The sequence below is a fragment of the Mustela nivalis genome (assembly GCF_964662115.1).
Source record: "Mustela nivalis genome assembly, chromosome: 7".
In the NCBI taxonomy this organism is placed as follows: Eukaryota; Metazoa; Chordata; class Mammalia; order Carnivora; family Mustelidae; genus Mustela; species Mustela nivalis.
The window spans coordinates 25,186,064-25,212,337 of NC_139026.1; the positions used below are offsets into that span (position 1 = coordinate 25,186,064).

At 35.7% G+C, this 26,274-nt stretch overlaps 1 protein-coding gene across 4 annotated transcripts in view; it reads left to right on the top strand.

Annotated features, from left to right (window-relative positions):
* CEP83 (centrosomal protein 83) overlaps window positions 1-26,274 on the top strand; it is a 134,406-nt gene that overhangs the window by 68,088 nt on the left and 40,044 nt on the right. For all 4 annotated transcript variants that reach the window (XR_014313911.1, XM_082739297.1, XM_082739296.1 and 1 more), the window contains exons 6-8: window positions 16,307-16,558; window positions 19,402-19,533; window positions 25,933-26,047. Coding sequence is in view for 3 of the 4 variants with exons in the window: in XM_082739297.1 (XP_082595423.1) it covers window positions 16,307-16,558; window positions 19,402-19,533; window positions 25,933-26,047 (499 nt within the window). In the remaining variant the exon portion in view is untranslated. The remainder of the gene's footprint in view (window positions 1-16,306; window positions 16,559-19,401; window positions 19,534-25,932; window positions 26,048-26,274) is intronic.

Sequence of the window (26,274 nt, forward strand, 5' to 3'; positions counted from 1 at the left end):
GCTTGCTGCCCGTGTTCTGTCCTCTAAGATTTTGATGGATTCCTGTCTCACAGTTAGATATTTCATCCTTTTTGTGTCTATCTTTGTGTATGGTATAAGAAAATGGTTCAGTTTCATTTTTCTGCATGTGGCTGTCCCATTTTCTCAACACATTTCTTCAACACATTTGTTGAAGAGACTATCTTTTTTCCATTGGACATTCTTTCCTACTTTGTCGAAGATTAGTTGCCCATGGAGTGGAGGTTCCATTTCTGGGCTCTCTGTTCTGTTCCATTGACCTATGTGTCTGTTTTTGTGTCATTACCATACTGTCTTGATGATGACAGCTTTTTAATAGAGCTTGAAGTCTGGAATTGTGATGTCACCAGTTTTGGTTTTCTTTTTCAATATTCCTCTTGGCTATTCAGTATCTTTTCTGGTTCTGCACAAATTTTAGGATGATTTGTTCCAGCCCTGTGAAAAAAGTTCATGGTATTTTGATATGGATTGCATTGAATATGTAGATTGCTCTAGGTAGCATAGATATTTCCACAATATTTGTTTTTAATCAGTGGGCAAACTGTTTCATGATTGTTTGATATATAAGAAGCTGTATGAACATTGGAACATTTGAGTCCATCGGTAATACAATACTAGAAAACTATGAATATTTAAAATAGGCTTTTTTTTTTTTAAAGATTTTATTTATTTATTTGACAGATAGAGATCACAAGTAGGCAGAGAGGCAGGCAGAGAGAGAGGGAGGGGGGAAGCAGGCTCCCTGCTGAGCAGAGAGCCCGATGCAGGGCTCGATCCCAGGACTCTGGGATCATGACCCGAGCCGAAGGCAGAGGCTTTAACCCACTGAGCCACCCAGGCGCCCCTAGGATTTTTTATTAAAAACTTCTTCACAACTTTAAGTTGCTTAATGACCTCTTGTTATAATCTCTTGTTATGATCTCTTGTTATAATAGTCACTGTGATGGGACAGAACTGTATTATTTTATCCATTTAAAATGAGGATACTTGAAGCATAAGGTAAGCAACTTGCCCAAAAGTCTAACAAAAAGTCAGCAGCCAAGTTTATGGTAGAACTCAGGTACCCCAACTACCAGCACAAAGTTTGTAGTTTGGTGTGGCAATTTCAAATCTCTGGTAGTTAGGAGCCATCCAGCAACTAATTTTGTTAAGAGATCTGTCAATTTATACTACTTGTGATGACAAAAGGTTTTAAATCTGTAATCATGATAGACATAAAAGAATTACATTTAAAAATTTTCTTGTGGAAAATAGGAATGATAAAGATTTTCAGTCTAAAATGTTGGTTTAGTGTATTAAAGAATAACTACTGAGGTTAAGGATACTGGTGCTTTATTTTATATTTTGCATTTAAAATCTAATGTTGATGTTTATCTGGCAATAATTATTGGCATTCTCTAGTTTCTTAGTTTTATTGTTTTTCTAAAGAATGAAACTTGCATCTGAAATCTGATGACTAATCTATTTTTCACCCATGGAAGACCAAATAATATTCACTAAAGTTTTTAAGGGGTCAGTGGCATCATTAATTTTCCCAATTTAAATATCTTTTATGGAGAAATCTGAAGATAAACAGCTAGCTAAGAAGCCATTATTAATAAATAGAGTCTAGAAAAGTAAAACTTTCTGATAAGATTAAAGTTCTTTTCTTTATACTTCCTGATTGGTTATGCAGGAACAGTATTAATTACTGGACAATTGGATATTTGTCCTTTCATTCCATTACTTATGTTTATACACTAATTTCTGTACACAAGAGCAGTAAAACTTAGTGATATGATTGGGGATCATGAAATAGCAGTAACTTCAAAGAAAAGCCTACTCTTAACATCTTCCAATTTTACAGTTAAAATTGGTATAAAATATGTTAGTTTGTACTAAAAATAATTGGCTTTTTTTGCATTAATTAAGGATTCACACAATATTTGTTCATTTTCACTTCTACAGATGAAAGAAGTAACTGAATATTCTTTACTGTGTTCTTAGGTAAATACTTCAGGAAGATTTTGTTAGTGTTTTCATGAGAAGCACTCTAGTGATACTCTGAATTAAAAAGAACGTATGAGGGGTGCCTGGGTGGCTCAGTGGGGTAAGCCTCTGCCTTCAGCTCAGGTCATGATCTCAGGGTCCTGGGATCGAGCCTGGCATAGGGCTCTCTGCTCAGCCGAGAGCCTGCCTCCCCCTCTCTCTCTGCCTGTCTCTCTGCCTACTTGTGATCTCCCTCTCTGTCAAATAAATAAATAAAATCTTAAAAATATATATATGAAAGTAGATGTCTTTATAAGTAATATGAGGTCATGATTTCTCAATGCATTTGGCTATAAGAACATAGTAAGTCTGGGACTTCATACAGATGAAATTCTAAAGTTGTATATATAGGCATTATTCAAAGTGGTACGTGCTGTTGTGTTTTCATTATGTTATTTGGCGTCTAATTTTTGTTCTGCAAATAATGAACAATACAGAGAGTTTTAGGTATAGTTGATTATACTGGTCTACTGAACTCTAGTGCAAGAACAAGAGTAATCCAGTGGGGCAAGTGTGAAGATGTTGAAAGAGGGGCAGTGAGCACTGCATCATATGAAAAACTTTAGAGTGACAATATATAATGACAAGTCCCTGAGATTATTCCATCTGGCTCTCCAAACTGAGCTGTACCTTGTTTTTTTTTTTTTCCCCCCCTTAAGATTTTATTTACTTATTTATTTGAGAGAGAGAGAGAGAATAAGTGGAAGGAGGTGCAGAGGGAGAAGCAGACTCCTTGACTCCCCATGGAGGAGGGAGCCCAAGTCCGGATTCAGTCCCAAGACCCTGGGATCATGACCTGAGCTAAAGGCAGATACTTAACCAACTGAGCTACCCAGGTGTCTTTTTTTTTCTTTTTTGAAGATTTATTTATTTGAGAGAGCGAGAGAGCAAGTGAGAGAGACAGAAACACAGTACAATCGGGGTGAGAGACTGAGGGAAAAGCAGATTCCCTGATGACACTCAACCGATTGAGCCACCCAGGCACCCCTGTACCTTGGTTTTTATGGGGCTGGTGAGAAACCAAAATTCCTGTGGCAGAAAGGAGAACTTTTCTGGGTCCTTGTTGCCACATTGTATTTTTTTTCTTACAACACTGGTAACATAATGATTTCCAAGTTTTGGTCTTTATCCTGATACAAATACCAATAGACATCATGAAACCTCTTAAAACACTTCCTAATTTTGTCCTTGTGTGTTCTGAAGCTCTAGGTGGCCCATATGGCTCCTTTATCTAAAATATTCCAAATTCTCTGACTTGCACCCTTCTCAGAGTACTATAAACCATATTATAATGGGCAGAAGTCTCCCAAATTAAAACTAAATTACCTCCCAGTGGGAATTCTCTGAAATGAATTTTGGTAAACCTTTTAGAAGGGCTCTGTGAAATCTTACTCATTAAAATTCTCTGTATGGGGACGCCTGGGGGCTCAGTTGGTTAAGCATCTGCCTTTGGCTCAGGTCATGATCCTGAAATCAAGCCCTATGTCATGCTCCCTGCTCAGAGGAAATCTGCGTTTCCCTCTCCCTCTTACCCCCTCCTCCGTATTCATGCTCTCACTCACTCTCTCTTAAAAATGAATAAACAATAAAAAATAATTCTCTGTGGATGCAGTTTAAACTATCTCAAAAACTAAATTTTTTACAGGTAAAATTTAAAACGTTCAAGATGTTTACTTAATGTGACATTGAGAACTAAATTGAACTTCTCTGTGCCCCCGTCTCCTTATCTGTAAAATGGTGTTAACAGTAATATATATCTCATGGATCTATAAGATTTAATAAATTGGGGTATGTAAAATACTTACATAAGTACCTAGCACACAGCAAATATTGAATAAATGTTAACACATCCTCAACATTTTGGAGTATTTGATTCTCTTGCTTAGCATGCTGGAGTCTTCAGTGTCAGGTCTATAATTCAGATGATATAAATAGTTCCAGGGCATCTCTAATTTCAGTTCCTGTGCCCTCCACCTTCATCTCACTCTTAGCATTTGGACTGCTCTGCTTTCAGGTGCCCTGTGCCCTGGCAGCATGTATTTTATTTTCCGTATTCTCTTGTTCTGTCTCAATTCAATTCTTTTTAAGACGAAATGAACATAAGCTCATTTCCCAATAGTTCTTGTATTCCATTCCCTAATTTTTCCCTAACTATGTCTGGGGGGCAAGTACGTAGTTCTGGGAATTGCTTTTTCCCTGTGACTATCTTTCTTTTACTAGGAGAAAATATGGATATAAAGAAAGGCAACTATAACATCCACAATTAGATTAAAATATGAACTTTAGATTTGTAAGTAATTTAAGTGTCACTTCCATTAAGTATAAACAAATCACAGTGTTTTTGTATTCCATCATTAGTTTAGGAAAAGTTCATTCTAGTGCATATAGGAGGAGAGGAGAAACTTAGAATAGTAGTAACATAAAAAAGGTGAGCTAATTTTAAAAACTGAGATCTGAGAACATGAAACTTCATGTGCAAAATATTTACCATAATAGCCTTGACACACAGTAATGGTGTTACTACTATTAGGACCTGATAGCATTAATCATAGTGCTAATTATCATAATAAACATAGCAGATTTTTAAAATAGGTTTCAGATTTGTAAATCACAAGTTGCAGAAGTTGAAGAAGTGAAATACATAGAGGTAGAATAAATTCATACTTATTGAGAGAATCACTTTATACTTACTTGAATTCTGTCAGCTGTGAGAATTAGATAATCATTATTCCCATTTTATAAATGAGAAAACACTCATTTCTGAAAAAACACTCATGAAGTACTGAGATTAGTCCACGGTCTGTCCATCTACAGATAGTAGATGGTAGAACCATGATTCATATTGTCTAGGAGTTTCTGTTTCTGGCTCTGATGGAGTAATAGGGAACTGAATTTTTCTAAGGTCTTGCCTGAAAACTGAGACAAAATACAGAAAACAGTGGTGTCCAGACACTGAGAAACAGGTAGTACAAGGTGCAGTGATCCTTACAAGAAGGAAAACAAATGAAGTCAGCCCTACGATTGTGCCATATTATGTCCATCAGAGTGGAAAGGCTTTACCATGCATGGTGCATTGAGTAGAAGACTCAGAAAGGTTTTACTTCAGTAGTAAAGCCAAATTAGCCCTACACTAAAGGCTGCTCTGTTTCTCCCTAACAAGTGTAAAAGCAAGATTTGCAAGGATCAGACTGTTTCTAAGTAACTTAAAAGCATAACAGAATAAAGATTTAAAAGTATGTAAAGGAATCCAGAAGACTCCAGCAAGGGGGGATGGGTTGGGGGGGGGTCAGGGAACTACTCCAGTAGTTAAGTGAACTTTCCCCCATAAAATTCACAATGTCTGACATCCAATAAAAAATGACTGGGCAGCCCAGATGGGTTTATAAATGAACTCTACAAAACATTTAGGGAAGAAACATTAGGTCTCTACAGTCTTTTTCAGAAAATAGAATGAGAGGTAGTATTTCTTACCTCATTCTAAAGGCCAGATACCTATTACCTTTTTTTATACCTAAACCAAACAGACATTATAAGAAAAAAACAAAAAACAAAAAACCAACAACTATAGATCACTGCCTCTCATGAACAAAAGTTCAAGAATCCTGAACAAAATATTAGCAAACCAAATCCAACAATGTATAAAAATAATATACCATGAACAAGTAGGGTTTATATAGGCATGAAAACCTGGTTAAACATTAGGAAATGAATTAATGTAATCCATCACGTCGACAGGCCAAAAAAGAAAAATTACATGATCATATCAGTAGATGCTGAAGAATCATGAGAGAATCCAATATCCATTCTTGATACAAACTCTCAGCAGACTAGAAATAGAAGAGGGAACTACCTTAATTTGTCTAAGAATATCTACAAAAAATCTATAGCTAACATCATATTTAATGATGAGAAATGTAGAGCTTTCCCACTAAGATCAGGAAGAGTGAGGCATGGATATCCTTTTACCTTGCCTTTTCAACATTATGCTGGGTGTCTTATTCAATATGGTTAGACAAGAAAAGGAAGTAAAAGATACAGATTTGATAGGGAGAAATAAAACTTTTTGCTTGCAGATAACTGATTGTCTATGTAGAAAATCTGAAACAGTGAACCAAAAGCTCTTGAAATTAATAATCAGTTACAGTGAAATTACAGGAAACAATGTTAATGTACAAAAGACGCTTTCCTGTGTAAAAGGAATGAATAGGTGAAATTGGAATTTAAAAGCATAGTATCATTTATGTTAGCATCCCCCAAAATGAAATACTGAGATATATATATATATATATATATATATATATATATATATATAATAGATATATCTATCTATCTATATAGCAGATATATCACCAGATATCTCACATGGCAAATCAGAATATGAAAATATGTTCAACTTTGTATGTTATTAGGGAATTGCAAATTAAAACAAGACACTAAAACACACACATTGAGAATGGCCAGATCCAAAACACTGGTGATACTAATTGCCAGTGAGGATGTGGAGCAATGCGACTTCCCACCGATAGTGGTGGGAGTGCAAAATGGTACAACAACTCGAAGGAGACAGTTTGGTAGTTTCTTAGAAAACTAAACATAATTTTACTACACATAATTTACCATAAGATTTAGCTCATACTTCTTGATATTTACTTAAAAGAACTGAGAATTTATTTCTGCACAACTTTGTGCAGTTATTTTTAGCACCTTTATTCCTAATTGCCAAAACGTGACCAGTATGTCCTTCAATAGGTTAGTAGTTATGTGAACTGAAAAGACATGGTGGAACCTTTATTACTTATTACTAAGTGAAAGAAGCCAATCTGGAAAGGCTATGTACTGTAGTATTCCAATGACATGACATATAGGAAAAGGCAGAACTATGGAGACATTAAAAATATCTCTGGTTAGTAGGGATTAGGGGAGAGGGAGGGATGAATAGGTGGAGCCCAGAGGATTTTTAGAGTACTGACTGCTCTGTGTGATACTAAAGTGGTGGGTGCACGTCAGGATACATTCATTAATATCCATAGAATGTACACCAGGAGTGAACCCACCTGTAAACTATAGACTTGGTCATAATGATACATTACTGTATGTTCATGAGTTATAACAAATCTACCCCTCTGGTGTATGATGCTGATAGAGGGCGAGGCTGGGCACATATGGGAATTCTGTACTTTCTGTGCAGTTTTGATGTAAACCTAAAACTGATCTAAAACATAAAGACTTTTTTAAAATATTAAGATTTTTAAAAATTCCAGTATAATTAATATACATTGTTATTAGTTTTAGTTTTAGGTGTACAGTATAGTGATTCAACAGTTCTGTACATTACTTAGTGCTCATCAGAAGTGTCTCTTAATCCACTTTACCTTTTTCACCCATTTCCCCACCCATCTCCCCTCTCATAACCAGCTTGTTCTCTATAGTTAAGAATTTTTTTTTGTCTCTCTTTTCTTTGTTCATTTGTTTTGTTTCTTAAGTTCCACATATGAGTGAACTTATATGGTACTTGTTTTTCTCTGACTTATTTCACTTAGATTAAACGCATTAGATCCATCCATGTTGCTGCAAATGGCAAATTTCATTCTTTTTTATGGCTGGGTAATACTTCATTGTATTTATACATAGCCTATTATCTTTATCCATTCATCTATCAGTGGACACTTGGATTGCTTCCATAATTTGGCTGTTGTAAATAATGCTGCAGTAAACATAGGGTTGCATATATCTTTTCAAATTAGTGTTTTCATTTTCTTTGGGTAAATACCCAGTAATGCTATTACTGGATTGTAGGATAATTCTATTTTTAGCTTTTTGAGGAGCCTCCATACTGTTTTCCACAGTGGCTGTACCAGTTTGCATTCCCACTGAAAGTGCAATAAGGTTCCTTTTTTTCTACATCCTTGCCAACACTTGGTTCTTACATTTTTTATTTTAGCTATTCTGACAGGTGTGAGGTGATATCTCATTGTAGTTTTGATTTTTATTTCCCTAATGATGCGTGATGTTGAGCATCTTTTCATGTGTCTGTTGGCCGTCTGTATGTCTTTGGAGAAATATCTGTTCATGCCTTCTGCCCATTTTTAATTAAATTAAATTATTTGTGGGGTTTTGGAGCTGCATTGTATATTTTGGATACTTAGCCCTTTATCAGATATGTCATTTGCAAATATTTTCTCCATGATTCATCAGTCTTACACAAGTCGTAGCACTCCCCAGAGCTCATCCCTCCTCAATGTCCATCCCCCAGCCACCTCATCCTTCCGATCCCCCTTCCCTCCAGCAACCCTCAGCTTGTTTCCCCAAGATTAAGGGTCTTTATGGTTAGTCTCCCTTTCTGGCTTTGTCTTGTTTCATTTTTCCCTCCCTTCCCCTATGATCCTCCATCTTGTTTCTCAAATTTCTCATATCTGTGGCATCATTGAATAATTGTCTTTCCTGATTGACTTATTTCACTTAGCATAATACCTTCTTGTTCTATCCATGTCATTGGCAAGATTTCACATTTTTTGATGGCTGCATGTTATTTCATTGTGTATATGTGTATACACACACACAGACACACCCCCCACATCTTCTTTATCCATTCATCTGTTGATGGACTTCTAGGCTTTTTCCATAGTTTGGCTATTGTGGACATTGCTGCTATAAACCTTGGGGAGCAGGTGCCCCTTCAGATCACTATATTTGTATCTTTAGGATAAATGCCCAGTAGGGCAATTGTTGGGTTGTAGGGTAGTTCTCTTTTCAATTTTTTGAGAAACCTCCATGCTATTTTCCAGAGTGGCTACACCAGCTTGCATTCCCACCAACAATGTAGGATGGTGGAACTCCTACTTCTACCCAGCTTGGTGTCATGAGAAGCCTGTCCCATCCTGGGTGTCCTAGAGCTAAGGTGGGGAATCCATACTACTACCTCTGCCTGGTAGTAATGAGGTGATGACACCATCCTTTCCCTGGCAGAGCCATGTCCTAAAAAGCCAACTAAAATAAACTTTAGATAAGATCCAGAGTCTCCTAATACAATACCCCAAAAGTTTAAATTTCAGTAGAAAATCAGTTGACGTACTGAGAACCTGAAAGATCTCAAAACTAAAAGACAACCTATGAAATGGGAGAAGATATTTGCAAATGACATATCTGATAAAGAGTTGTGTCGAAAATCTGTAGGGAACTTACAAACTCAATACCTAAATGATAAATAGTCCAGCTAAGAAGTGAACAGACATTTTTCCAAAGAAAGCATCCAGATGGCAAATAGACACATAAAAAGATGCTCAACATCACTCCTCATTAGGGAGGTACAAATCAAAACCATAATGAGATACCACCTCACACCTATCAGAATGGCTGAAATTAACACAAGAAGTAACAGGTGTTGGCGAGGTTTGGAGAAAGGGGAACCCTCTTGCGCTGTTGATGAGAATGCAGACTGGTACAATCACTTTGGAAAACAGTATGGAGGTTCCTCAAAAAGTTAACAGTAGAACTACCCTGTGACCCAGCAATTGTACTACTAGGTATTTACCTGAAGGACACAAAAATACTGATTTGGAGGGCCACATGCACTCTGTTGTTAAGATTATCAATAATAGCCAAACTATGGAGAGAGCCCAAATGTCCACTGACCAATGAATGGATAAAGAAGATGTATGGTGTGTGTGTGTGTGTGTGTGTGTGTGTGTAATGGAATATTACCCATCAAAAATAGTATCTTGCCATTTGCAATATGTGGTTGGAGCTAGAGTGTATTAGGCTAAGTGAAATAAGTCAGAGAAAGACAATTATATGATTTCACTCATGTGGAATTTAAGAAGCAAAACAGATGAACATAGGGGAAGGGGTGAAAAGAGAGATGGGGAAGCAAAAGACACTTACCTGTAGAGAACAAACTGAGAGGTGGTGGAAGGAGATGGACGGGGCATGGGCTAAATGGGTGATGGGCATTAAGGAGGGCACTTATTGTGATGAGTACCAAGTCTTACATGTAAGTGATGAATCACTAAATTCTACACCTGAAATTGGTTTTACCATACAGGTTAACTAGAATTTAAATAAAAATTTGAAGTAAAATATCAAACTAAATGAAAAAAGGCAATAGATGCTAACACTGAGATGACAGTAATATTAGAATTATCTGGCAAAGATTTCAAATCAGCCATGGTAAAAATGTTTTAATATACAATTACAAACATGAAACAAATGGAAAAATTAAGAGTTTTAGCAAAGAAATAGTGTAAAGAACCAAATAAAAATTTTAGAACTGTAAAATATGTTCATCATTGAAACCCCGCTCCCCAAGACAGAACGAAAAACAAACCCTCAGTTGTTGGGCTTAACAACAGAAGAGAGGGGATAGAGGAAAGACTCTGTGAACTTCAAGATAGAACATTAGAAATTACCCAATCTTAACAAGCTACAGAAAATGCATTAAAAAAAGAAATGAGCACAGAGAGTCAAAGGTACCTGTGGATCATCTTGAAAGATCAAAGATTTTTGTTTTTGAAAGGAAAAGAGAGGACAGTCTTGAAAAAGTACTTAATGAAATATAGGCTGAAAACTCCCCATATATGATAGACCCAAACATAGATTCAAGAAGCTGAGTGAATAGCAAAATAGGATAAAATGAAAGTAATTTACCTGAGAAAGATCATACTCAAATTTATAAAAACTATAGGGAAAAAGATCTTGAAAGCAGTGAGAAGTATGATGCTTATGGGGGAAAACAATTCCAAGACATTTCTCATCAGAAACCATAGAGGCCAGAACAAAGTGCCGTGACATTATTAAATGCTAAAAGGAAAGAAGTATCAACTCCTAATTATCCAGCAAAAATGTCCTTCAGGAATGAAAAGTAAATCGAGATATTCTTAGAATAAGGAAAACTAAGACAATCTCTTACCAATAGTTTCAAAAGAATGCCTGTGGGAAATTCTCTATACAGAAAGAAAACAGTAAAAGAATGAACCTCAAAATATCAAGAAGTCTAAAAGAACACAATCAGAACTCTGGGTGTATACAATAGATACTCCTTTCCTGAATGACTTTTCTAAATTTTGTTTGATGGTTAAAGCAAACATAATGCTGTCTGATGTAGTTTTAAATGTATATAGTGGAAGTAATTAAGACGATCATAAACAAGGGCAAAAAGATGTAAAAAGAGGTAAAGTTTTTAACTACCACTTGAGCTGGTAAAATGAAACCAGTAGACTGTGACAAGGTATGTATGTATAACGTCCAGAGCAGTAACTAAGAAAGTTATACAAAGAGATATACTCAGGACATTATGAGTAAATCAAAATGGAATCCTAAAAAAAAAATGTTTATGGAGACCATAGGAAGGCAGGAAAAAAAAAATCTTAGAACAGGAAATAGGAAAAGAAATGAAAAACTTAAAACCATAACATATTCATAGTCATAATAAAGGTAAATGGTACAAATAGAACAAAGAGATTTGCAGAGTTGATTTTACTAATTTGTTTTTTAAAGATTTTGTTTAGAGAGAGAGAGAGAGCGCAAATGGGGAGAGGTAGAGGGAGAGGAAGAGAGTCCCTGACACAGGGCTTGATCCCATGACCATGAGATCATGACCTGAGCCAAAATCAGGAGTTGAACATTTAATTCACTGAGACACCCAGATATCCCTGCAACATTGATTTTATTTATGTTTTTTTAAAAGATTTTATTTATTCATTTATTTGTCAGAGAGAGAGCACAAGCTGGCAGAGTGGCATGCAGAGGCAGAGAGAGAAGCAGGCTCTCTGCCAAGCAAGGAGCCTGATGCGGGACTCGTTCCCAGTACCCAGGGATCATGACCTGAGCCGAAGGCAGTGGCTTAACCAACTGAGCCACCGAGGTGTCCCTATAGAGTTGATTTTAAAAACAAAAGACCCAACTGTATGCTGTTTATGGAAATCTTCAAATATAATATGTATAGTTAGTAAGTAAAAGGGTAGAAAGAGGTATGTCTTGTAAATATTCAAATATTAGTTAAAAGAAGTAGAAATGGCTATATTAATAGTGGATAAAGTAGACTTCAGAGCAAAGAAAAATACCAGAGGTAGAAGATAACATAATGATAAAAAATGTCAGTCCATCATGAGGACAGGAATACTAAATGTGTTTGAACCAAACAGAACTGTAACATATGTTAAGCAAAAACTGATACAACTACAAGGAGCAATATTTAATTATTGTTGGAGATTTGGCACCCATGTTTCAACAATTGATAGAAAAATTAGAAAATCAGGAAGAATCTAGAACTCAAAAACACCATTAACCAGAAGAATCTAACCGACATTTATAGAACACTCTACCCAACAAGAGCACCTGAACTCATTTTTTTCAAGTGGCTACTGAATATACACCCAAACAGGCTGTATCCTAGGCCAGAAACAAACTCTACAGATTTAAAAAATTGAGATTATGCAGAGTGAGTTCTCTAACCACAGAAATAGCACTAAATATATTCATTAGAAAAGAGAAAAATAGATCGAATCCGTAATCTAAGCTTCTACCTAAAGAACCTAGAAAAATAGGATCAAAATAAACACTAAGAAGAGGGAAGGAAATAAGAAAGATGAGAGCAGAAACAGTGAAATTGAAAACAAAAGCAGTAGAGAAAATCAGTGAAGCAAAGAGCTATTCTTTGAAAAGATTAATAAAATTGACAAACCTCTAGCAGGATTGCCAAAAAAGAGGGAAGAGACAGATTGCCTATATCGGGAATAAAACAATATCACCACAGATCTTGCAGACACCAAAAAGGTAAAAAGCTAATCTGGTGAACAGCTCTACCAAATAAATTTGTCAAACATAGATGAAATGGATCAACAGGCAAATACTACCATAACTCACCCCATATGAAGTAAATCATGTGAATATTATATATCTATTAAGAAAACTGACTTCATATTGAAAAACTCAGCAAAAGAATGGTGTCACTGGAGAATTCTATGAAGTGTTTAAAGAGGAATGAAAACCAGTTCTGTGCAGTATCTTTCAGAAAATAGAAGAGGAGGGATGTACAATTGAATATGAATTTACCATCATCGAAAAATATGGTTAATTTAAAAAAAAAATACGGGTGCCTGGGTAACGGAGTTGGTTAAGTGTCCAACTCTTGGTTTTGGCTCATGATGTGATCTCAAGGTCATGAGTTAGAGCCCGTGGTGGCCTCCAGCCATAGCTGGAGTCTGCTTGAGGTTCTCTGTCCCTCTTCCTCTGCCCCTCTTGCTTGTGCATATGCTCTCTCTCTCAATCTCTCAAATAAATCTTAAAGGTTAAAAAAAAAAAAAAAGTATTTTCTGCGTTTGAAAACAGACTTCCTTTTGGAAATAATATAAACCGGAAGAGAGTAGAGAAATATCTTTAAAGTATTAAAAACAACAACAACAAAAACTTAGGCTGTTTGATTCCAGAGCCTGTACTCTTAACCATTTCTCTATGCTGTGTCCTAAAGATAATAAAAGCAGAGATGGATGGAGCAACTGCATATACCACTTTCTCCTTTTGTGTGCCTGGGGCGTTAGAATGGTACAGCCATCCTTTGGAAAGAAGATAACAATTATTCCTAGTTGTGGATTTGTTTCTTGTTTCTGTTGTTTCCTTTACTTCAATGATCTTTTAAAAGTAAAATACACCATATTTCATATGTATTTCAATACAACATATTTCCTGTCAAGTAAGCTTATATTCTAGAAGAGAATAAAGTAAATGTAGAGGTAACTGTAATATAGGCACATTTGAAAAAAATGTCATAAAATGGAAATTCAGACAAAGCCTTTGGGAAATTTAGAGCAAGGATTGAGAGTACAACAAATTACGGGTATCAAGGAAGATTGCTTGTGAATCTGACTGAGAGTAGAGGAAGAGGAAGGGCTGAGGATGTGTCTAAGATCTGTGTCCTGATGACCCGGACGAGAGCAATGTCATAGTAGTGGTTAAATAGAAGTTCTTGGAATGCACAGATTTTGTGATTGTTTGTCTGTCTGCTTGGTTCTGTAGCGTATCTTTACTACCTAGAACAGTGCTGGGTACATAGTAAGTACTCAGTCAATATTTGTTACATGAATGAGCAAACAAATCGAGATTCAGAAGGCAGCAATCACCAGATTTTGTAGGAATGCTTTGATAGTGAGCTCTAGTTGGGAGTTATGAATGTGGGATCTAACCTTCACTATGCTGTTAGCCAGCTCTGACCATAGTTTCAGCTACCACTTCGGCTGTCCCATAGGTTGCTCTCAAAACTACTGGAGAGAGCAATAATGTAGGAAACATGCTAATCCAGAACATTAGCTGTCTGACCCCATATGTAAAATGAAGAGGACAAGAGAAATGATTGTTAGTAAATGAAATTATATGTCTAGTGTACTTAGCTCAGCACTTGGTCCATCATACTTAGTAAAGGGCACTGTTGTCTGAACTTGAGTTACACATGGACTCCTGACGTAGATGAGCCACCACACCTCTCATATAGCACATTAAGACTGTGTTTGAGATACCCCATGCAAAAAGCTAAGTGGTATTTTAAAGATATCCAGCCCAAGACCTTCATTTTAATTGGTGCCACAGTGAAAAAGTAACTTGCACAAAGTTACACCACTAGCTGAAGAAAAGAGAATGTGGAGTGGGGGAAAATGTAGTCAGGGACCAAACCTGAGGCTAATGTTGTCATGTAAAGAATGGCAGGAAAAATAGGAGAGAGACACTAATTAGCTGCGCTTGATACTGACTTTTATAGCTGCCTTCTACAATGAACTTTATTTTCTGGAAAAAAAATGATATTTGCCTGGTAGATATCTCTACCTGCATTTCCCATTGACATCTTTATTTCAACATGTCTGAAACCAAATTGGAATCACTGGATTTTAAAACTGAAAGTGATTTTTGAGGGCTTCCAGTCTAAACTCTCATTTTATAGATGAGGAAAACAGATTCTGTGCTGGGGTGGAGGTCTCACCCTTCTTAGATTCATTTATAGCAACGTGAGCCATCAATCATCTCTTGGGTCACTTTTGCCTAGGTTGCAGAGCATGGGGTCCTTTTGGCTTAGAGTGATCCTTCTAAGATCATCCTGGCTAGTTGTTAAGAGCAGTGGCTTTTTCGTTCGTTTTTCTTATTTTTTTCTTCAATCAGCTGAATCCTTTAGTTGAATCATATGAAGAGACCCCATATGTAGAAAGAGACTTAACAAGAGGAGCTGCTCTGATTAGCTGAGATGTGGTGGTGGGTGAGTAGTGGGGGATCAGGAAAGAATGAGTTTTACCGTGATAACTTAGCCCTCTCATTCCTGGAGGCTAGGGTTCTCTAGAGTGTCCCTGAGGTTAGGAAGCAATTTGAAACTAGTGGATTCAGAGGCTTCTGGGATCTGGCAGTGGTGGTTGGCACAAATGAGAAAGTCTTTAGTGTTTTTGCTCATCAGGTTCCCCTGTGATTTCCACATACCCTGGTAATGATTTTTACTTCTTTCTTGAATGTAAGAAGTAAGAATGAGGCCATTAGTGCAACTAGGATTTTAATAAACTCCCAGCTATCATTTAAAAACTCTCATCAGTCACATTTGTAGTTATTTACACAGACAAGCAGCTTTTTTGTGAATTAAGTGACTTGGAATAGACAATTTTATTAGTATAGATATAGCCCAAGAATTATTGTCACTTGTGGAAAAGCTTAGCAGTCAGCATATTTTTTTCAAAGATTTTTTAATTTGTTTATTTGACAGAGACAGCAAGAGAGGGAACATAGGCAGGGGGAGTGGGACAGGGAAAAACGGGCTTCTCGTGGAGCAGGGAGCCCGAATGGGGCTTGATCCCAGGGCCCTGGGATCATGACCTAAGCCGATGGCAGGAGCTTAATGACTGAGCCACCCAGGCGCCCTACAATCAGCATACTGATCTTGCATAAACCCCTTAATGTTCTGATGAATTATAAAATACTTGACACATTTTTAATTGTTTTTATAGTATTATTTATAATTTTGAATTTTAGTCAGCAATTGATGAAACCCTGTTCTAGACACCATGGGGAGATAGAAGAAAAATAGGCCAAGGTCCTTGCCCTCACCTTTGAGTCATGCTGAGTGCAGAATGAAGAACGTGATATTTTAGGTTTTTTCCCTTTGTACTTGATTTCACCACCTGAGCTTTCTTTTTTATATTGTGTAATTTTAAATTTTAATTTATTGACTTGTAAAGCTTATTCATGACTGAAAATTCAATAATTTAAGGTTCTGTGCTTTCTTTCAAATTATTATTAGATTGCAAGCCTGAGGAAAGATAAAGAAGAACTACATAATCAACTGTTTATGGTTGAGCCCTCAGGAGACCGCAAACGAGCGGAGCATCTTCTTCAAGAGAAATTTCGTTTGTGTCAGAAAGTAAAAGGTTTAGAGGCTGAAGTAGCAGAATTAAGGGCTGAAAAAGAGAATTCTGGTGCTCAGGTAGAAAATGTCCAAAGAATTCAGGTGCGGCAGTTGGCTGAGATGCAGGCTACAGTCAGATCCCTGGAGGTAAGATTTTAATTGCTTCCCGGTAGAGTATGGCATGCTTTTTTAAAAGTGCAATTGACAAGCCTTTGATTTTTAGAGCATAAATGTATGCTTACCAGTCTAATGCTGACGCATTTGTAGAGTCCCAAGAGTATATATTCTTTTTGTAAAGAAGAAAGCTATTGATTCATAAGCAATAGCTATGCTACCACATTTACAAAGGGATTATTTATTCTTTGGGAGTCAAGACATCTAGTTGAAATGAATTAACTCTTGAAATACTGGAAAGTAGAATATGCCAAATTTTTAAAATTTGAATTTCTGAGGAGGAAAGTCCTCTCAAACCAGAAAAACAGTTTCTTCCTAAATAGTTATTTCCTTATGTGGAATTCAAGATATTAAAATCCTAAGTCCTGTATAAATAAAAATACCATACTTTTATATCTTAAGACAGCTTCTTGCCAGAGCAATACAATTCAACTTGGTGCTAATGTATATAAGTCTTCAGTGAAATAGTTCTTTGAGTTCATTAGAGAAAGATGAGAGCTGGCAGAGGTAGGCTGATACGCCTAGAGGTATTCTCTGAAAATTCTTGGTTTCTATTGTTGAAGAGGAAAAGCTTTTTCTTCATCTGCCTACGTTCACAGGTTGGAGGTTGTGAATTAAACTGACAAAAGACAGATTAACAAGAGAAAAAATATTTATTCAAATATGTATACAGGAGTTCACAGAATAATGTCGCTCCACGTGGTAGTTAGAATTTGGGGCTTACATACCAGCTTACTAGGGAAAGGAAGGGGGAGAAAGGGCACTTATAGGAACACAAATGACTTTTAGGAAAGACAAACGAGCCTTTAGGAAAATAGGTGGGAGAGATGACAGTTTTGGGACAATGTGTAGGTGATTTCTTATCCTTGTACTGATTTCTCCCTTGATAGGAGTCAGTCTTCACTGGCTATGAAACCCCAGGGGAGGGGATTTATAATTCTTTTTGGAGGCTCTGCTTTTCGGCAGCTAAGACGAGTTCAGGGAAGAACCTTTTCCTGTGTCTGTTGATTATTAAATGCCTTCAGTTCAAAATAATTTTTATGCCACTGTGGCATATTCTGCATCCCTTAACTATCTTGTTTAGGTGTGCTTACTTTTCATAGTTCTTAGTGTCTAAGATGTAATGGATAATACCAGTTGAATTGTTTTTATTTATTTTGAGCAATCCAGAAAGAGAGCGAGAGAGCACATGTGTGTGTTAGAATAGTTGTGAAATGATTAGAGTTGTAGAGAAATTAGTGGGCACCTAGCAAAATATTTATTTATTTATTTGCTGCCAACAAAGTGGGTACAGGGAGCACATTGATATGTTTTGAAGAGTAGAAGTCACCTTTTTATTTTTTGGATGAAGCCTCTGACAGTATTTGCTGGTTTCCTGAACTAAAGTTCTATCGTTGGACCTTAGACATGAGGCAATTCAGAATGGTACTCTTATGTTGCTACCCTTCCATCCTTAATGTATTTATAGTGACAGAATAAGTGGGATGATTGCAATTGAATATAGCATATGATCCCAATGCAGAGCTTTCATTCAGGTCATTTAGAATGATGATTTTCAGGACAAGTTGAATGATTACAAAAGATGGGAGGTTCATTTGTGACATTTTCAAAAGAGCCTGTAGTTAATTTTATCATTTGTCAGATGAAATGAAGAGAAGCATTTCTTTCTTAGATTTTTCTGGCTGTCATTGTGCCCAAAGAGTATCATTTTATATGTGAGGAAAACAGTTTTTTCCTGAATTATTTGTTGAATATACTCTTGTCATATTTAAGATATGTAGGAAATGAGATCTTATAAAACTGTGAAGCTTATTCTTAAATTTCAAATGTCTTAATTTTAACTATTTTGAGTTGAAATTTATTTTTAAAAAGCATTTAGTTTTCACTTTCTAATGAAAGAGTACTATGAGTGTTATCAACCAGAAATTTTCTTGACAATTTACAGATTTAAGAATCTTTATGATATGATGGGTTCAAGAGCTGTGGAGCTCTTTGTTCGTACTTCCAGAGTCTCCAGATTAGTTGAGGATTGTGAATTTTTAAATCTCGTGTTTTTATTTGTTAATCTACTTTGATTTTCAGATTTTTAGTTCTCACTATTACAAATGAACCCTTTCTTCTACTTTCTATTATGCTTTTATATTTCTGTTATGCATTGAAACCCCCCCAAAATGTTTGTTTGAATTGTGTCAACAATAAGAGTAAATCGGTATCAAGTGAGTACATTAGGTACTCTCTTTCATGAGAGAAGTATATGTTTTATTTTGTTGGTGGCTATCGATACGTCATTTCTCCAGAGACTGTTGTTGTATATTTCCTGGATCAAATATCTTTCATTTGAATTCTACCAATTACTTTGAGAAAACTCTTGTTGCTTTGGTGCATGTTAATATTATTGAGGTTTTGAATAATTTGGGGTAGTATGATTATACATATATTAAGTCAAGCAGAGAGAGTCAATTATCATAAGGTTTGACTTACTTGTGGAGCATAAGGAATAACATGGAGGACATGGGGAGATGGAGAAGAGAAGTGAATTGGGGGAAATTGGAGGAGTCCATGAGAGACTGTGGACCCTGAGAAACGAACTGGGGGTTTTGGAGGGAAGGGGGTTGGAGGGTTGGGTGATCCTGGTTATGGGTATTAAGGAGGGCATGTATTGCATGGAGCACTGGGTGAGGTACATAAACAATGAATTTTGGAACACAGGCACACACACACACACACACACACAAATTTATTTTAAAAATAAATAGTGTTTCTTTTTATATAATTATAAAATTATGAATAAATTTAAAAATATTTTTTAATAAAAGGCTGAAAAACAGTCAGCTAAACTACAGGCTGAACGTTTGGAAAAAGAACTACAATCAAGCACTGAACAAAATACTGTTCTAATCAGTAAATTGCATAAAGCTGAGCGGGAAATAAATACGTTGACCAGTAAAGTAAGTCATTTTAATGTTTCTACTTCATTTTTTGGAGTGCTTGATTCTGCATAAGGACAAATTTTATATTGAAATTGTTTACTTCTCTATATTGAAATCTTTTTTAATCCTATCATTCTGCCTTCCAAATACATGTAAAATCTGACTAATTTTTACTACTTTTACTGTGACTACTCTTCTCCAAGCCATGATTTCTCTAGGTTCAATTTTTACAGTAACCTCCTGACTCTCTACCTATTCAGAGCTCTGCATGATCTGCCTCTGCAGTCTTTCTAGAGCCATCACAGTCCATTTTCCCTCCTGTCCACTTTGCTCCAGCCTTACTGGCTTTCTTCTCACTCTTACTTCTGTCCTAGGACCTTCGCACTTGCCTGCTGACATGGTCTTCCTTCAGATCCATGTAGTTTGCCTTCTTGCCTCTTTCAGACATCGCATTCTCAGAGAGGCCTTCCTTGTCTTCACTTTGTGAAATACCATCTTCCCTCTTCTGCCTCACTGTCTGTCTTTTTTACCAGCTTTATTTTTCTTCATAGCTCTTAACAGCATTTGGTATATTTATATTTGTTTATTTTTTGTCTCTCCTTTTCTCTCCCACCCCATTTTCCTTTAATCAAATATAAGCTTGTATCTCCATCTCCTGGAACAGGCACTCTATAAATACTTGTTAAATGAGTGAATTAATAATAGCAGCAGGGTCTGCATTTATGTTATTTTTAGTTATTTTTTTAAAAAATATTTATTTATTAGAGTGTGTCAGAAAGACACAGACTGTGTCAGAACGAGAGGGCAAGGGGCAGAGGAAGAGAGAGAATCTCAAGTAGACTCCCCACTGAGCATTGAGCCTGACATGGGGCTTGAGCCCAGGACCCAAAGATCATGATCTGAGCTGAAGTCAAGAGCCATCCACTTAACCAACCCAGCCACCCAGGTGCTCTTACGTTATTTTTGAAAGAATATATATAATGGTTTGCATGTCTTTTATTTTTTTTTTTATTTTTATTTTTTTTAAAGATTTTATTTATTTATTTGACAGAGAGAGATCACAAGTAGGCAGAGAGGCAGGCAGAGAGAAGGAGGAAGCAGGCTCCCTGCTGAGCAGAGAGCCCGATGCCGGACTCAATCCCAGGGCCCTGAGATCATGACCTGTGCCACAGGCAGCGGCTTAACCCACTGAGCCACCCAGGCGCCCCTGCATGTCTTTTATATACTAGGTTTTTCTCAGGAGCTTACAGTTTTTCCCCTCATATGCTTTATGTATAAAGAATCTGATAACCAGAAATAGGAGAGCAATGATGAAAATATTTTTTAGAAGACTGTAGTGAATAACAATATCATATCTTCTCTGGAGTTAAGACAGACTAGATTCAAATTCCATTTCTTTTTCTTACTAGCTGTATGACCTTGAGCAATTTACTTTCTCCTTGAAAATTTGTGTTTTTCTTTATAATGCAAGACTAATATATACCTTATAGATTATGGCAAAATTAAATGCAATATTATGCACAAAGCACTTTGCATAAGGTCTAGTAGATAATTACCCAAATATTATTAATAACTATTATTAATGTTAGTACTTGGGGGCATCTTCAAGATCTTAGAAATAAGTGTGGTTTCTGAATCAGTGAAATCAATTATTTTTCATCAGAGCAGAGTTATGTAAAATTACCTTGAAAAACAAAAGAGGTCCCAGACCAGAAGGAACTTACTATAGCCTAGTAGAAGTGAACTTATCTAAAGGAGTAATGTAGTCATCATAAATGACTTGGCCAAGAAATTACTTGAGAGAACTTAGGCAGTGTTCATAATAGAAGTGAGAGTTTTAGTAGAATCTATGAATTCTGTCCCATTGAAGAGATAATTCTTATTGTGGGAAGGAATTCATCAATCTGTTTTAAATGGTGGGCATGAAACTATCAATTCATTTCATTCCATTTGTTCTGATTATATGATCACCAAACAACTTTCTGTTACTTAATTTCCCATGTAATTTTGTCTACAGGGAGAGAATGCACACTGGTCCTTCAGACTTTGAGTGTTCTGTTTTCCATTATAGTTTTTTCTCACAGCTCTGATTTTATAAACCAGTCTTTATAAACTTTATTAATGTGAGTCCAGCCTTGAGAGTGGTGATTTCGGTGTCCAAAAGGCCATAAGCCATGATACTGCATGTATTAGATGCCACCCTTGGGAGATAGTCTACCCAGTTTTTTCCATGGCAAACACATACTCTTATGTTTGTAGATTCTGTCTCTAGTGACGTTTACAATTCTTGTTTGAGTTTTTTACTTTACAGTTTACGAAGTGGTTTTGTAGCCAGTGTATTTAATTCATTAGACATAGCTGATGCTAGAAAGAATATGTGAAAATTAGGCAAGAAGATTTTTAATTGTTGAAATAGTTTAATTCAGGTGTTTTCTAGGCTAGCTTTTATGTTGAGACTAAAATGTATTTAGAAATTAAAAACTGTCATTTTGGAGGGGGTAGTGAAGTACAATAGAAAAGTTCATGGACTTTGAATCAGATAAATCTATCTTTTGATCCTGACTCATTTATCTCACTCATTACCTGTGTGACTTCTAATTCGCTTAACTTTTAAGTGGGAACAATGCCTTTTTCTTCCAGGATTTTTCTAAGATTAAAGATGGTATTGAATGCAGTAGATAGTAGCCTATGATGAACATAATAGCAACAGTTTTACACTAGTGATATCCTTAAAGGAGAAAAAGATATACATGAAGAACATGGAACTTTAAGCCTATGACATTCCTCATTATATAAATTCCATTCCTCATTATATAAATCTGTAGAACTGTAAGCAAGTTTCCTCATAGATGAAATGAAACATCATTCTGGCTCATCCCTAGGAACTCATCCAGCCTACTAAGATTGTAAAATAAATTAATAATTTAATTGCTTCCTGATTAACCTAAGTAGATTTTTTTATACATCCAAATGTATACATATTGAGATAGAGTTCCTACAGTGGTAGAGTATACAAAGAAATGGAATATACAAAGAAGTAAATTCAGGAAGTTCTGCCATGCCTTTTTTCCAATTCTGATATTGCTAAGAGTTTCCTAATTTTAAGGGCACACTTGTGTTTTTTGCATATAAATGGCATATTAAAAACCACCCTTCAGCTTTAGACAAACCAAGTTTTCATTTGGAATCATGCATGTAAAAAGATTTCATTGGAAGGATAAATTTTAAAATGATATTTCAAACATGATTGTCACAGTTTTCTTTGCAACTTGAGATTTTCATCAATATTTTGCAACTCTAGCAAATGGTTGTTTGCAATGCAAAGGAGCACCTGGGGTGTATTTGTCTAAGTTATTCAAATTTTGTAAATGTTTGTCAGGTTTTTGAACAGAATTATGTCAGTGTGATTCAGTGTCTTGTATTAAAAAGTATTGCTAATGGTGGCCTGAAAATGGCAACCTTGAAGGTATTTTACATTCAATGAGATAAATTCTGGTTTCCTCAGGAAGTGTTTGATCTTTAAAACTCCAATAAAATATGCAGTTTAAGGAAATCATCCCACATAGTTATCCTTATTAGCTACATTAATGAGGTCATACCATCCTTCAGACCTTTGAAAAAAGATCAGAGTTTAAGTACTATCTCTTTGGAATCTGTGTCAAGAGCTTCTTGAATAATACAGTTATCCAACTCTATCTTTCTTGCTTACATATGTTTTCTTGCATGTCTGTGTATAAGTGTATGTGTAATTTTAACAAATTCTGAACCCTTGTAAAATGCCTAATACTGCCATTTTTTATGGTTCTTAAAGTTAGTACTGGTAGTACTTTCTGGATACAGAGCTTCTGTTACATCAAAAGCATAAAGCAAATTGGCAACATGAAGGCTCAAATGGAAAATGTATTGTGAGAAAAAACAAGAGAGACAGGACATCTTGGCCCCAGGGGAGCTTCAGAAGACTCTGTATCTCTTGAAATTATATGTAACATTGTAACCTTATACATTTTGTTTAGGAAATGATCTCTAGTTTTCCTAGGAATTTTGAGGCCTGATCACAAGAAAGGTAAAGAACCAGGGATCTAGGGTCAGAAAGAAAAGTTTATTGTGACTAGTTGGGATTTGATTCAGATTACTTATAGGAAGTGCTACTGTTTGTCATAGCTCAGTAATACAATTCATGTAAGTTTTTCATTTTTAATCCTTTTAATATATTTTTAAGAAGTTAAAAATTACTATAAGTGCATTCATTATTTCAGGATTATAGAAACGTGGCACTAAAGGAAAACTGAAACTCCTATAGATCCATAGATAAGTAAACTCAAATGCAGCAAGGATAAATACTTTGAGTGTATACCACTAGTTTAATAATAAAAGTAGGCCTGAAGTCAGACTTCACTTGTTTGACTTCCTGTCTACTGTTCTTTCAGTTTCAGTAATTACAATTTAGTAGAACAATATTTTCTCAGAAGAAATAGGTTTTTATATATTTCATAGTTCTTGTTGAAATGAATGAAATTTTTGCAAAATAAGATGGCTAAAGTTTTCCACCTCATATTTAGAGAGGCTACAGTGTGGCTTATTAATTAACTGCTATGTTATTCTTAACCTTTTACAGCTAGTATATAATAGCAGGTTAGAATTTCATTTGTTATAGAAATTGGATTTTCATTATAGTTATATTTCTTCAAAATTTTAAGACATTTATAGTTTTAATTCTGTCTGTCCATGAAATTAAAATGTAGTAGAGCCCAATCCACAGAAAGTTTAAGTTGTTAAAATAAATAAAATTTCTTAGCTGCTTTCATGTAGTTGAACATTGTTCTGTGAGACTTATTTTCAGTAATGTTTAAAATTGCAAACCTGGTGTCAGCACAATGTATTCATTTTATGTAGTGTCATTAAAAAATCTGTAAGTTTATTTGGAAGCAAAACATGCATCTTAAATGTGGTTAGCAGTACAAAGGCAGCACAGTACTTGCTTTTCTATTTTTCTTTAAGTGAGAATGTTGACCAAACCATTCCTTACAGTGTTCTTAAGACCTTTCATAGATGGAATCTCCTTTGGTAAAACACTTCTATTTCTCATCCTTACCCTCTTTGGCTCTAGAAGCTTTTTCTCATTTGTTTCTAACTCCCATCTTCAGTTTATATAGATTTCTGTTGCACTGAAGTATATGATCCTCTACCCTCCTGTTCCCACCATCTTACATATTTGATTTGTATATATGTGTGGTTTTCTCCTCTAATTTCACAGTTTTATGCATTAGTGTGTCAGAGTACAGATTTATCAAATTTTTATATCTGTATTGGTTAAATCCTCGTTATAGGATTAACTCTAGGACTAACTTTAGAAGCACCTTATGAAAGGGAAAGGATATAAAATAGTAGAGGGCAGTGCAGATAGCTGGAAGGATGAAGCTTTCTTGTTTGCTTCTGTAACCCCAGCTCCTAAAACTGTACTGGGGCACATAATAGGTACTCAGTAAATATTTATCCAATGAATGAATACTACTCATGAACTAAAATCATTCCGTTTTCAGAAGGGTTGTCTCAGAGAAATCTAAAAATGGTATGTGATTAGTTAATCATATGGAAGATACTGACAATTATTTCTCTTCACTCAGGGCTTTTCAGAGAATTAGATTTGGGCAGTAAAAGTTTAAATTAGATTTATATGTTTTGTACTCATTCTTCCCACTACCACCACATCCACACATACACACACACACACACACACACACGCACGCACACCAAATTCAGCTGATTCTTCCTTCTTGCCCACTTTGTCAATCCTTTGCCTTCTAATTGGCATCTTTACTTTCATTTTCTCAATCTTAATTTGCAATTAGAGTTAATTTTCTGAAACAAAGTTGACTGTGTCACCTTCAGTAGCTAACAGGCTACGCGGCCCTTTTGTGCAGCAGATAATGTTTATTCCCCGCCACTTCACAGATTGATTGCATGCCTTCCTCTGCGTGAACGCATAGCTTGTTGCTTTCTTGCAAGGATACTGTTGTGACATTATACCTTTATAACATTTTATGTGCTGTTCCTTCTACCTAGAATGCCTTCTTGGCACCAGCACTTTTATTAAAAGGAGGTTTTTGGTTTTTTTCTTTGAAGATGAGCCGGTCATTGACTTGGATTTTAGGTACTTTTAGGTAAGCCTTTTAAGGCAAGATTAAGCCAGGTGACCCCAGCCTGATATTGTAAAGAAATAACTCGATTCTGTTAGGAAATTCTGTTTTCTTGGTACCAGATACTGTTCAAAGCCCTGAAGCACCTTCCCTCTTGGAAGGTGCTTATACTGTGTACTCTGCTTTCCAAAACATTTTCTCATTTCTACTGATGTTTTTGGGTAAGCAGCTAATGGCAAGAAAATGACCTATAGTAATTTCAATTTCTAATTATCAACAGGTAAAAGAACTTAAACATTCAAACAAACTAGAAATAACAGACATCAAACTGGAGGCAGCAAGAGCTAAGAGTGAGCTAGAAAGAGAAAGAAATAAGATTCAAAGTGAACTGGATGGTAATATATGATTTCCCATGCTTTTTACTATTCTTTTTGCATAGAAACAAATTATTAATATAGATCAAACTAAATTTTTATTTTTGAGCCTAACTGAATTTTAATCTTAGAGCACATATGGATTGTTTTTTATTTATGTTGAATGTTCATTTTGCGTTGTATCTCTTAAAAAAATCAGTCTTATGTTTATACAGTTATTTGATTAACACATAAATTAAGTGAAACTT